Source organism: Zootoca vivipara, chromosome 11 (assembly GCF_965207765.1).
Source record: "Zootoca vivipara chromosome 11, rZooViv2.hap1.1, whole genome shotgun sequence".
Lineage (NCBI taxonomy): Eukaryota > Metazoa > Chordata > Lepidosauria > Squamata > Lacertidae > Zootoca > Zootoca vivipara.
This window is the reverse complement of record NC_142594.1, coordinates 52,092,765-52,106,632: the sequence shown is the minus strand read 5'-3', so window position 1 is coordinate 52,106,632 and position 13,868 is coordinate 52,092,765. Positions and strand designations below refer to the sequence as shown.

At 46.5% G+C, this 13,868-nt stretch overlaps 1 protein-coding gene across 16 annotated transcripts in view; it reads right to left on the bottom strand.

The window, feature by feature from the left end:
* Nucleotides 1–13,868, bottom strand: part of ADCYAP1R1 (ADCYAP receptor type I) — a 135,509-nt gene that overhangs the window by 70,542 nt on the left and 51,099 nt on the right. For all 16 annotated transcript variants that reach the window (XM_060280936.2, XM_060280938.2, XM_060280940.2 and 13 more), the window contains exon 3: nucleotides 7,746–7,851. In XM_060280936.2, coding sequence (XP_060136919.1) covers nucleotides 7,746–7,851 — 106 coding nt within the window. The remainder of the gene's footprint in view (nucleotides 1–7,745; nucleotides 7,852–13,868) is intronic.

The following is a 13,868-nucleotide window of genomic DNA, read 5'->3' as shown; positions in this document are numbered from 1 at the left end:
ATTTTAACACAGCTGCCTTGGTTGCTGGTCCATTTCTGGGTCCAGTTGAAGGTCCTTGTGGTTGGTCTAAATGCCCTCAAATGCCTCTGGCCTCAGATCCCTGTAGGACCACCCCCTTTCCTGCAAACCCTCTTGGGTGCTAAGATCTTGTTCACCCTGGCTTTTGACACGTGAGGTGTATATTTTAAAGACCCGTGTAATTTTTGCAATTTAAACTGTTTTAAATTGGTTTTGTGTGTGTGTGAAATCATTTTTATTTGATTTTATATATATAAATTTATGACATTCCAAATGCATAACCATATATAGAGATTACTCTGAATCTCGAGACTTCCCCCCATCCTATTGTCGACATTTTACAACTGCATATTATTCTATATTTTAAATCAAGCCACATTATCCATAGTATTTGTTACATTGTAAGTTGGTTTCAAATCCTGCTAATGTTTCCATCTGCCTGCAGTGGTCTCCTTAAAAAATTATAAATTTCCCCCCATTCTTTTAAAAAGTTGCTGTCCTCTTGGTTCCTGAGTTTTCCAGTCAGCTTTGCCGTTTCAGCGTAGTCCATAAGCTTAAATTGCCATTCCTCTCTGTTTTTAATTGTTTTCAATATTGTGCGGTATAGCGTTGTAACCCATCCCAGGACCTTAGAGTGAAGGTGGATAATAATAATAATAATAATAATAATAATAATAATAATAATAATAATAATAATAATCTCAGTCCAGGTACAAAGCAAAGCAAATAAGCACTCATTTAGCTGCCCCAGTTTGGAAGAGACGTGAGTTATAAGCTCTTCAGAAGTCCATCCTATCCTTCTTAGTCTTTGGCTGATTAATTGTATGCCTTATAACTGATCAAATAAACACAACTGGAGCCAAAAAAGAGCAACTTCCACATCTTGTGGCTGCAAATTCCATAAGTTTGTTGTGTGGATCGATCTGTTGCTTGATTTCTCCTGAACTGATGCCTGTCCCCATCAATTTCGCTGGTTTCCCCTTGGATTGTAGCACAGGCATCCCCAAACTGCGGCCCTCCAGATGTTTTGGCCTACAACTCCCATGAGCCCTAGCTAACAGAACCAGTGGTCAGAACTGTTCTAGCATGTTGGAGAAAAAAGTTCTCTCGATCTCCCTTCCCCACACAAAGGATCGCATCAATTATCATGCGCAGACATACGCACCCTAAACTGCCTCTGGAAGATGAGACGTCTGACAATGTGCAAAGCAGGGGTGGTGGGGGTGATGCCCCTCCTAATGACAATCAAGGCAAATGAGCTTTGTTATTGTTCTAACATGAAAGTGAATAATAAACTCAGCAAAGGGAGGGAGTATGCGCGTTTGGGGCGGTTGGGGGAGAGAGATGACTGGCGATTAGGTTTTGCATTGCCAGGCACTGTGGCAGAGACAATTACACAGATGCGCGCTTTGGAGGGGGGAAACCCCTTCATGCTCAGTAGCAAGATGGTGCCTCCCGGCTGCGCCACGGCGGCGAGGGAATGCTCCTCGCCTGGCCCTTTCATTGCAATGCCTCATCCATCTCCCACCTTTCCAAAGCTTTCTTCAGCAAGCTGTTTTCATTTCCCCTGGCCCTGCTTGGAGCGTGAGGTGGAAAGATTCGCTCTGCATGCGCAACCCTGGCCCTTGCAGCTGGGTACAGGCAGCAGCAGAGCAAGCTGATCGGGCACCCGGGGGGAAAGCAACCGAGGCAGGACGCTCCGCAGGGCCAAGTTCCTGCCGGAAAAATAAGGGATCGGCAGACTGGAAGTAGTGCTGTCGCCATTTTGGAACTGGGCGGAGCATGCTCAGAAGCAACTTTCAATGCTGCTCTGCCCAGTTCCAAAATGGCCACTGCACCAGAAATCGCTTCTGTGCATGTCCCAAGACTCCAGGCATGCGCAGAAGGAGCCTCCCCTGGCCGGTAAGTAAACCAGGAAAAAACAAAAAAAATTCCGTTTTTCCAGCTAGGAACGGCTGGAAAAACGGGGGTTTCCCGGGGAATACGGGAGACTTGGCAGCTATGTGAGGAGTCTGCCTGCCTCCTCCCACTCAGCTGCCCTACAGCTGAGGGGGAGGCAATGGGCAGACTGTTTGGGGCAGCACAGAGCCTGCGGGACCCAGGAGAGACGCGTGGCTCGGGCGAGCTGCAGGCCCCGCGGTGAGTGCCGCCCACCATTTTGTCTATCCCTTTAGTGGAGAGACACCTAACTCACCCCCCTTGCTACGCCCCTGGGTACAGGAACAAACCATCTCTTGGCCTTACGAGAAGCTGAGAGCACCGGAAGTCGCGCTGCGGCCATTTTGGAGCTGGGCAGAGCAGCACCAGAAGTCGCTTCTACGCATGCTCTGCCCATTTCCAAAATGGTCACAGCGCCAGAAATCGCTTCTGCGCATGTCCAGAGACTCCAGACATGCGCAGAAGGAGCCTCCCCGGGCCGGTAAGAATCCAGGGGATTTATGGGGTTTTTAAAATCCGGGCTGCCAGCGGGAAACAGCTGGAAAAACGGGGGTTTCCCAGGGAATATGGGAGACCTGGCAGCTATGGTCAACCTGAGGCTATGCTATCAACTGGCCCACAGTTACTCAGTGGGTTTTGTGGCTGGGAGCAGATCCAGAGGTTGTTCCTTAATTTTTCTTTTATGGTAGATCATTTGTATATATTCAACTGAGGAAGTGTTATGGGGAGGAGGGTGCTTAGATTTTCCCCAATCTCTTTGTCTCTGTCTCTGTCTCTGTCTCTGTCTCTGTCTCTGTCTCTCTCTCTCTCTCTCTCTCTCTCTCTCTCTCTCTCTCTCTCTCTCTCTCTCACACACACACACACACACACACACACAGACACACACACTTCTTTTTCTTTATACCCAGGAATAAGCTTAAAGAAGACCACAAAAAAGAATTTGAACTTGACCCTCCTCGGGCAAAGTCCACTAAATACAGCAGAGCCTAGTCCATTAGGGCGAATGGGGCACTGGCCCACCCAACTTAGCCTGTTTTCATTCAGCCCCACCTGCCAGTCCAAAGGTTAGCCCTGCCTGTCAGCTACCCTCTCCTTAATCTCAGCATAGCCCCAGTAGAACACAGCAGGGAGGAAGATGGGGATGAAACAAGAATGAGTTGGTTTCCTCTATCCTTGGCTCTGGCTCCACCTACTGTTGGTCTTCCTGACTTCTGGCGGTTCCCCTCATTGCGAGAAGTCAGGTTACAGGGAACCAGGCAGAGGGCCTTCTCGGTAGTGGCACCTACCCTGTGGAATGCCCTCCCATCAGCATGTCAAAGAGATAAATAACTTGAGGACCTTCTGTAGACATCTGAAGGCAGCCCTGTATTGGGAAGTTTTTAATGTGTGGTGTTCTGTTGTGGCTTTGTATATTTGTTGGAAGTTCCCCAGAGTGGCTGGGACATCCCAGTCAGATGGGCGGGGTACAAAAATAAATTATTATTATTCTTATTAGCCCTTCCAGTTCCAATGGGCAACAGTTACCACTGGCCAGATGGTCTTTAGCCAGTAGTTAGACAGAAAACTGCAGAACTGCTTGTGACGGGGAGTTAGCACTCTTGCACACCATTGAACGATAGCAGCATCAGATGCTGTTGCCAGGTCAGTCTTTTGTTCAGCAAGCCAGTGTTTCTTCATTTATTGAATAAATAAATAGGATGGGGAGCTGTTTTCAATTGCTTCCAGCAGAGGTTTATCCCACCCTCTGATTCTTGTAACTGCGGGTGTCAGAGATCGAATCTGGGACATTCTGTGGCAAACGGTCTTGCGCTGTTACTGTTTGAAGGAACAGGAACATGGGGATCAAGAGGGAAGAAGCGCACAGCTAGTCAGAAATGCCAAGAAGTGCTACCAAATCCATCGCGGTGCTCTTTAAAAGCTCCTTTTATGAACTGGGCCGTATCGTCTTCTGGAAGATGGAGAATGGTTGCAGTTCAGCGGCAGAGTATCATATGAACTGTGTGCAGATGCTTCAAGCTTCAATTTCCAGGTAGGGCAATGAAAGTTTCTCTTTTGATAATGAACTGAATCATAGAATCATAGAGTTGGAAGAGACCACAAGGGCCATCCAGTCCAACCCCCTGCCGAGCAGGAAAGACCATCAAAGCATTCTTGACATATGCCTGGAGAAGAGAAGATGCTATGAGAGATGCTATGATAGCAGCCTTCAGATATCTGAAGGGCAGTCACATGAAAGATGGAGCAAGCTTTTTTCTGCTGCACCAGAGAGAAGGACTCATAGAATCATAGAATCATAGAGTTGGAAGAGACCACTAGGGCCATCCAGTCCAATCCCCTGCCAAGCAGGAAACACCATCAAAGCATTCTTGACATATGCCTGTCAAGCCTCTGCTTAAAGACCTCCAAAGAAGGAGACTCCACCACACTCCTTGGTAGCAAATTCCACTGCCGAACAGCTCTTACTGTCAGGAAGTTCTTCCTAATTCATTGGGACTTACTTCTGAGTTGACTTGTACAGGATTGTGCTGCTCTTTATCTCACTCTTACCCTTTCTACCATTCTAGTAGGTTATTAAAAGAGGAGAGGGTGAAAGAGGAGAGCGCAAAATACGGTCTTGGGCTCCTTGATCACTGCAGATGGTGACAGCAGTCACAAAATTAAAAGACGCCTGCTTCTTGGGAGAAAAGCAATGACAAACCTAGACAGCATCTTAAAAAGCAGAGACATCACCTTGCCTACAAAGGTCCATATAGTTAAAGCTATGGTTTCCCCAGTAGTGATGTATGGAAGTGAGAGCTGGACCATAAAGAAGGCTGATCACCGAAGAATTGATGCTTTTGAATTCTGGTGCTGGAGGAGACTCTTGGGAGTCCCATGGACTGCTAGAAGATCAAACCTATCCATTCTGAAGGAAATCAGCCCTGAGTGCTCACTGGAAGGACAGATCGTGAAGCTGAGGCTCCAATACTTTGGCCACCTCATGAGAAGAGAAGAATCCTTGGAAAAGACCCTGATGTTGGGAAAGATGGAGTGCACTAGGAGAAGGGGACGACAGAGGACGAGATGGTTGGGCAGTGTTCTCGAAGCTACGGACATGAGTTTGACCAAACTGCGGGAGGCAGTGCAAGACAGGAGTGCCTGGTGTGCTATGGTCCATGGGGTCATGAAGAGTCGGACACGACTAAACAACAACATTAAAAGCTTCCGACCTGGCAACTGTAGGTCCTCTCTTCCATCCCTCTTCCACCTTCCTCAGCACAGGCAGCAGCAAAGAAAAGTCTGATTTGGGTAAGAAAATGTGGGGGGGGGGAACAGTGCAGGAAGCCCCCGCAACCAGAAACGAGAGTCCTGGCAAGGCTTCTTCTATGGGCAGTTAGCCCTCCCTGCTGTCTGTTACTTTTTGCTTGGGAAAGAATGAGAGGAATGGGGCTTCTCCCTTTTGGGTTTTCAAGCATGCAGATGCTAAAAAAAACACACCCAAGATGCTTTCCTACTAATTTTAACTTTGGATCTCAGCAACATATTCATGATGGGAGTGGGGAAGGGGGGTAGAGAGAGATGCAATTCATTTCGCTTTTATAGGTGAGCCTATTTCTCGCTTTCCAAACCAGTAGGCAAAGCGAAACACAGTTATCCACACTTCTCTGAATTTTGCAATGCAATTCCTCCAGCCAAGTAATGCACACAAGAACACAGACACCGGGGTAAAAGTGTGCGTGAAAATGCAAATGTGAGTGAAGGCACCTTCCAAACCAATGCAGTATGCTAGAAGAAATGGCATTGCAATGCTGTGCAGTCTCATGAACAGCTCTTAAAAATAAATATGTAACCTGATGTGACAATGTGGAGACACGAAAGAGTGGAAAAATGAGAATCTGGGAGGAACGGAAATCAAAGGCCCTCTCATCAATGTGAAGCAAGGAAGCCACACTATATGCAGAGGGGAGGGCCAGACTCCTGCCAATCACCAGATCTCATAGGGCCATAGCTGCCAAGTCTCCCGTATTCCCCGGGAAACCCCCGTTTTTCCAGCCATTCCCAGCTGGAAAAACGGATTTTTTTTGTTTTTCCCTGGTTTACTTACTGGCCGGGGGAGGCTCTTTCTGCACATGTCTGGAGTCTCTGGACATGCGCAGAAGTGATTTCTGGCGTGGTGGCCATTTTGGAACTGGGCGGAGCATGCTCAGAAGCGACTTTTGATGCTGCTCCACCCAGTTCCAAAATGGCCGCAGCGCGAATTCCGGCGCGGCGGCCATTTTGGAACTGGGCAGAGCAGCATCAAAAGTCGCTTCTGAGCATGCTCCGCCCAGTTCCAAAATGGCGGCAGCCCTACTTCCGGTCTGCCGATCCCTTATTTTTCCAGCAGGAACTTTTCAGGTACGCATAGGGCACCGGGGGGGGGGGGGGGTTGTCAGGTCAATCTGTGTCTGCAAACTCTTAAGGGCCCTCTTCAACTGCAGGGCGAATCCAGTGGGTCTTTCCCTTGCTTTCGGTCACTCTGCAGCCTTTGTCCCCACGCAGGTTGACAAGGAAAGGTGCCGCATTTAAAAGCTGCAGGATTTCTCCGACAAAAGTTCCCTCCCGCTGTGGCTTGAATTTTGCCGAATCTGAAGCCATAGGTGATGTCAGGTGTTGGAAAGCTGTGTGTGGCTCCTAGGAAGTAGTTTGGCAGGCCAGCTTCCAAGACCTGGTGGGCCAGACTAAGCCCATGGTCCAGACATTCCCCACCCCTGGTGTATGCTGTGTGAATAATACTTCGCTGTGAGATTATTATGCAAAAATGTTTTATTTGGCAGAGTTTGCACTGAGCAGAGAATTCAAGCATCTTGGGAATGGCTTCTCTTCCTTTCTCTTTCCCACTTTCCCTGGAGTAGGAAAAGGTCCCATTGAGCGTTTCCCCTGCAATGACAAGGGAGGGTAGCATTTGCATCCCGACAGCGTTTCTCCCATTTCTGCCTCTGCCATCGACTCGAATGTTTTTTATGCTTCATTTTCTGCCAAAGACAAAACGAGCAAGCAGTACCTTTCCCTCCTCTGCCAGCTGTCTCATTTAATCTGGCTTATTTCTTCGAGCTGCCAACAAGAAACCGATTATGAGGGTCCCAATCCAATAAGGACCTTCAGTCTGTATTGGGTCTGAAACTGCTTTTGCACATGAGATTGTGCTTGAATTCTTTTTGTTTTATATATATATATATATATATATATATATATATATATATATATATATATATACACACAAAAGGTTTTAATTGCTTTTTAAAGTGTTTGCGCCCATGAAATTGCAAAATCGTTTTCATTGCTCTTGTGTTTTTCTTGTGAAATTGCTTCAAGATATTTAGCGGAAAGTGATTCATAAATGGAAATAAAGAAAGGAAATCTTTAAAGCAAGGGGGGAGGAGCTTCCCCAAGGTGGGCTACAATTAAAATACAACATAGCATAGGTTCAATAATAAGACCATGAGAAGCCAGTCAAAATGAGCCACAAACATCCGGCATGAAGACCAAAATACAGGACATAATTGCAACAAAAGCCTTCAGCGGAACATAGCGAAAAGTGGAAGTGTGTACTTTTAGGAGGTCTGTTGTATCTTTGTATTGTCAGTTTCACTTGGAACTTTGTAAGTCAAACCCCAAATCTTGAAGAAGAGATTTATAAAGGATGGGGGCATTACCCAGAATGTCCCAATCTACCTTCCTGTGTTTCCCAGCCATCCCTTCCTCTCCCAGTTCTGGAAAAACTGCAAAGATACATGCTGAGTTAGGGTATGCCCTGAAAATGTACCTACCTGGAGCCGATTCGTTCAGTGGCATTAAGGCGTTCAGCTTCCGTATGGTCTCCAAGCAGGCCTCTTGCTCCTTCCTGATGAAACAGTCTGAATGAATCGGAGTAGCCTGAAAAATGAAGAAGAAAAAGGTTCGCCTTAACCAACGGTGGGTCTATTTTCACTCTCCTGGAGAAAGCCTGAACTCCAGTATTGGGGTGGGTGGGTAGGGGGAGAGAGACAAAGACACCTGTATTCAGAGAACAGCATTATGCCAAGGGGAGTGGGTCGTAGCTCAGTTGGTGCCAGGGACCGTGCTGAGGAGGGCTGCACTGAGTAGGAATGGTGGGAGCCTCTCCCTCCCCCTGCTCCTGCTCTGGATCCTGGATCTTCCCAGGAGCAGGAGGGCAGTATAGATTTGGAACAGTGGTTCGCAGAGGGACATAGTTCAGAAGGCAGAAGCTGGGAAACAGGGCCATCTCGAGCATGTCGGGCGCCCGGGCGCGGAGATTGCTCCGGCGCCCCACCCAGCCTACCCCTAGAGCCGGCCCTGCTGGGAAATACTGGATGGGGAACAGCCAGGAGGAGAAGCACTGGGATGGAGGGAGTTAAAAGATTCATTGTCTCTGGAAAGCATTCACCTGCTCAGGCCAAGGTCAAGGAGAGCTGATAAGGTGGCAGCACAGAAAGCACAGTGGTTACGAGATCAGGTTACTGACTAGGGAGGAAGTGGGTGGAACCCTTAATTGGGAGCACCAACATTCCTAGGAATGGATTCTTTGCTCTCGCTGTAATCATTAAAGTTTCTAACTGGTAAGAAGATTCCTTTACCTTTGTTCTGCTTATCTACTGCCAAAGTGGGGGAGGAAGCCAATTCATTGAAGCCTGACAGTTGGTAGTGTGGGTTCAGGGAAAAATTGTACAGAAAGGAGAATTCCTGGCTGCCAAGATCCAAGTTTGGGGCTCTCTTTGGTGAGAGAACCCCAGTGGAGATTTAAAATCACAAAAATTTTCAGCCAAGCAAAGCATGGAAATTACAGGCTCAGACCTGTAAAATATGCCCTTCTAAGTTCTTTCCAAAGTTTCCCGCTTCCCCTAGCATAGAAAAAGACCACACATTTGTTAAGTTTAAAATGGCTTACTTACAAACTCTCCAAAGGTCAGATTCATGTGCTATTTGATACAGCATTCAGAAAAAAGTTGCACTGGCAATGAAATTTGGCTTACTTACAAAGTAGTAGTGAAAGTTCCTAAATTATTGGTACAGGAACTAGAGTGGCTTGTGAGAGCCATGTGGTCTGAGCTGGAGCAACATTTCCACCTTTTGAGTTTCTCATGCAGACTGGGAATGAACAGTAGGCTTGACTACTTGTTTCCTCCCAAGGTAAGGGAAGTGACCTAGGCTAAGTCTGGCAGGACAGCTTACTTTATGGGATTAATGCCTTCATGCATTAATTAAACCTAAGCTCATTTGGTTATATGAGGATGGCTATCCCACAGGTGAAACATCTGCCTTGCATGCTGCTGCCTCCACTGCCTCCTTCTTAGTCTCCCTGCTCTTTCACGGTGGAGCACTTTTGTTCATCCTGGTTGTGTTTTACAAGTTTTCCCTTTCCCATACTGCGTGGGGCTTCGAATGCTGTTCCATGGGGAAAGCGGCTCTCTAAATTTATATAACTACAATAATCGGAAAGCCGGCTCCACGCTCCGTTCTTTGTTTCCCCAGCGCAGTATGATGGCTTGGGGTTCCTGAGTACAACCACTTAGCACCGTGTGATATAAAACGATCCTGTAAGTGTGAATTTCTCCGGGCTTGAGCCTCCCGGTCTGGCTCCTTTCGCCTTGAGGATGCTGTTTACAGCTTTCTGCATCCAATTGAGATGAATCGGTTTCAATTTCCCTGGGAGAAAACACCAGCGATCTGTGCAGAACACTGTGAAATGTGATGGATGAGGCAGGATGGGGGAAGGCAGGTGCAATGAAGACAGAAGCTGAGCAAATGCCCGCAATCAAACTCCCCCCCCCCAAAAAAAAGAAAATCTCCCAAGGAGGCTTAGAGAGGTTTGACTGGCAGCATGCTTGGCTACTGGTGGTGGGAGACATGAGGATCTGATTGGAGGAAGCGCAATGGCCGAGCATGAATTAATCGAAGGGAGATGACGGCTGAGCATGCCAGCACATTCAGAGTTCTGTTGCACACAGAGCAATGGCTTGCTTGAAAAACAGCCCAGCAAATTCTATCAAGAAAGCAATAAAATCTGGGGAGGCAGGACAGATTCAGGCAGAGGCTGTGAAGATAAATAAGCAACACAACAGACCTTATGACAGGTCTGAGTTCGAGGGACCCCTGAGGTCCATTTCACGCTTTTATGGGTGACGTTCAATTAAGTTTTAATCAGGATAGACCCATTGAGATTATGAGTAATTAAGTGGAATCCATTAAGTTCAATGGTACTACTCTGAGGTTTTTAAACAGAGGTTGGGGGGGGGCATCTGCCAGGGATTAATTAGCTGTGATTCCTGCAGTGCTGGGGGTTAGACTAGATGACCCTTAGGGGTTCCTTCCAACTCTACTATTCTATGGTGAATTAATAATATATATTTTTCCCAACTAGAAATCCACAAATGTAAAATCTCTCGGGGACTTGTTTTGAAATACCTTTGCACTGGGACTGTAACCACCTTAGATGCCTTTTGAGAGAGGAAGAGCAGCGATAACACTTCAAAGGCCTTGGAGGAAACGAATCGCACAGCTCTCAAAGATTTGACAAGGATGGCACCAAAATGCACCTGTGGTGGACTTTGTAAATTAATCAAGGCTCCTTCTTCCTTTCCTGTGAAAGGGTTTTTCTTTGCTCAGCTGATTTTCCCAAAGAAAGGGAAATTATGGAGTCCCATAACTGTGAGATTATCTTACACCATATATATGCCCCCTCAACCGCTTCAGTCTGTGGAACTCCAAACAGAAATCTCTGTCGAAACATTTCCCGATAACCGTCTGGCTCTGAGCTGAACAAGGAACACTGCTGAAACCCACCCCCAGGAGTAAGCCTTAATTGGATCGGTAATTAAATTAAAACTATCCTGCCTTTGGCTTTTCAAAGTGCTCCATCCTGGCACCGACAGTCCGTCCTGTGAAGAGCTCCCCCTAATTGTGTCCCCAGAGGCCCTTTTGAAAGTGAGAGGATTTTGATCAAAATTAGCAGGGTGACTGGGCAGTCTAAAAGCGGGTTTGGAGAGAGCCGGTGATCAGGATCTCCAAAAACAACAACGAACTTCTTATTCTTGCCATTAAAAGAAAGAAAAGCGAAATTAAAATGGAAGCCAAAATACTGCAGTGCTGGTGTTTTCTGTCAAAGAGAGAAATGGCAAAACTGAAAAAAAATCTCTTCATCCAGAATAATTATTCTAAGGATAGAGCCCAGAATCCAATTGTAGACTGAACACTAGGGTCTTTCTCAATGAACTCTCTCAATACATGTGTTTCCTAAGGCTTGGGATCGGATGAAAGCAAACCTTTGCAGAAAGGACTGGAATCTGAACCTATGCAAACAGAATGGGCTGGAAATTCCAGCCCAAGTGAATTTAACTCAGTACAAAAAGACAAAACAGAAACAAAACAATACACAACTATCTAGCTGGACCTTGAGATGGAAAGAAAACAGGCAGGATAATGGTTGAAATACTGGGTCCTACTTTTGTATGCCTGAATTAGCCACCTGGGTAGCCTTCCTGGCATCTTGAAAGAGGTAGTGATAGCCACCGACTTTATGAGAGGATTGGGCAAATTCATGGGAATCTTCTTCTTCTTTGGCGATCCCTTGTAGCTGAGTAAGATTGTCTTCCATGTACAGGGTTTTAACAGTGAGTCCATGAGTGACTGTGGAGGCCAGTTCTGGATCCACACATTCTTCCACAGTGGGACATAGGTTTCCGGGCAGGAGTTGATCATGGTGAGGGTTTGCCAAGCGTGCCTTCCTCTTAGCATGTTTCTCCCTTGTGTCCTGAGTTTGAGTGTCTTCAAAGCCCATGACGCCTTTGGTAAAGGCTGTTCTCCAATTGGAGCACTCATAGGCCAGTGTTTCCCAATTGTCGGTGTTTATACTACATTTTTTAAAGATTTCCCTTGAGACAGTCTTTAAACTTCTTTTGTTGACCACCAGCATTACACTTTCAATTTTTAAGCTGGGAATAGAGTAGTTGCTTTGGAAGACGATCATCAGGCACCCAAACAACATGACTAGTCCAACGAAGTTGATGCTGAAGAAGCATTGCTTTGACACTGGTGATCTTTGCTTCTTCCACTACAAATTCATGGGGATGAATGGCTCCCATGCTCTACCTCCACTATGTCTCTGAAAATCATTTGCTGGAAATGCCAGTTGCATCCAGTTTGGTGGAAGGAAGAGGGCCTTCTCTGTGGTGGTACCCTATTTGTGGAATGCCCTCCCTCTTGAGATATGGCTGGCGCTGTCCTTTCCTGGGTTTTGTCACCAGCTGAGGACACACGTATTTGAAGGGTATGAATGCCAGGCTGGGTAAAGGCAGAAAAAGATATGTGGTTCCTTGCAGGAGACATTTCATTCTTATCTACTCTTGTTTCATGGTAATCGTTTGAATTGATTGTCGTGTTATAGGGATGTACTGTACCCAGTACAACTCTTACTCCAAGTATACCCTCTGAAATGAATGGGCAAGACTAACTTATTCATATTAATAGGTCTACCCTAAGTAGAACAAGTATTGGATAATGTGTTTTGCTGTACCACACCCTGGGATCATTACCATGGGGGCAAATTAGAAACATTTTAAACCAGTAAATAAAATTTGTGGGGACCATGGTCACCTACCCCTCTCTAACCATGCCAACTGAAAGCGTTAAAAACTGCTTTAAATGTGTCTCACACACTAATCTATGGGAGCAAACACACTGGGTTCTAGAGTGATCCAATACCATTGAGAAAGACAAAATTCAAATAGCTGTACAGACTATTGTATGACTCTACATACATTTGCATGTTATAATTTGCCACTGCATTCAAATTTGGGAAACAATGGTTTGCAGAACAAACCAGAGCTGACATACAAAACCAGAGCTAGAAGCCATAGCTTGTGCAAAACATAGCTTGCTCAGCTGTGGTGTAATGGTAAACTATGGCTGGCTATGATCTTGGAAGTCAGGGCAGAAATCAGAATGTTCAGTGGGAGGAAGAAGGAGTGTCTGTGCAAAACCAGGCTATCATGGGAAATTCCCAAACCATAAATCTTGCCATTGCTAGCGCATGGTTTGGGAGTTCCATGTGGATGTTGGATGTTCACTGACCATCGAGTTTTGTTTGAAAACGTTGGGCTTGTTTCTTTCCAATCCACTGCTGGGCTAATGGAGTCAGCCATTCTGGGTTGCAGACTGTGGTTCCTTGCAGGCGCTGATGTGCTCAGAGCTTTAGCGACTCCCAGCCAAAGTCCTGTGTCTCTATATTTAACCTTGGCAGTTGCTGCCACAGTGCCGGACAATGTATGGCACACAGCATCGGGAACGAGGGCGTCCTTTGCATGCCAACTAGGAATGAATGTGCACTAATGCTTTTAGCCTCTGAAGCCAATTCCCATAATTCTCTGGATCAGATCCACTAAAGTGAGACCATTCCCACGCTCCTGGAAGGGCTCTTGAATAGCACCCCTGCTGCCCAACCCTTGGAGCAAAACAGGGTGGTAAAATCCCGAGGGAGTAAAGAGCTGTGGGTGGGAGGTAGAGACCAGCTCTGAATGCTTCCTCTCCTCTGTGCCACAAAATATAATACCGTATTTACTTGAATCTAATGCTCATCCTTTTTTTGTCCAAATCATGTTGTGAAAATTGAGGTGCGCATTAGATTCGATGGCACATTGACATTCGCCAGGAAATACTTTTCTTGGTTTCAAGGCTCTGAAAATTTGAGGTGCGCATTAGATTCAAGCAAATACTGTAATTGAAAACAGAAAACAAATACACATGGGAGAGAGATTCGGCCTCGGCCCAGTATACCTGAAGGAGCGTCTCCATCCCCATCATTCGGCCCACACACTGAGGTCCAGCTCTGAGCGGTTCCCTCCCTTCGAGAAGTGAGGTTACAGGGAGCCAGGCAGAGGGCCTTCTTGGTAGTGGCA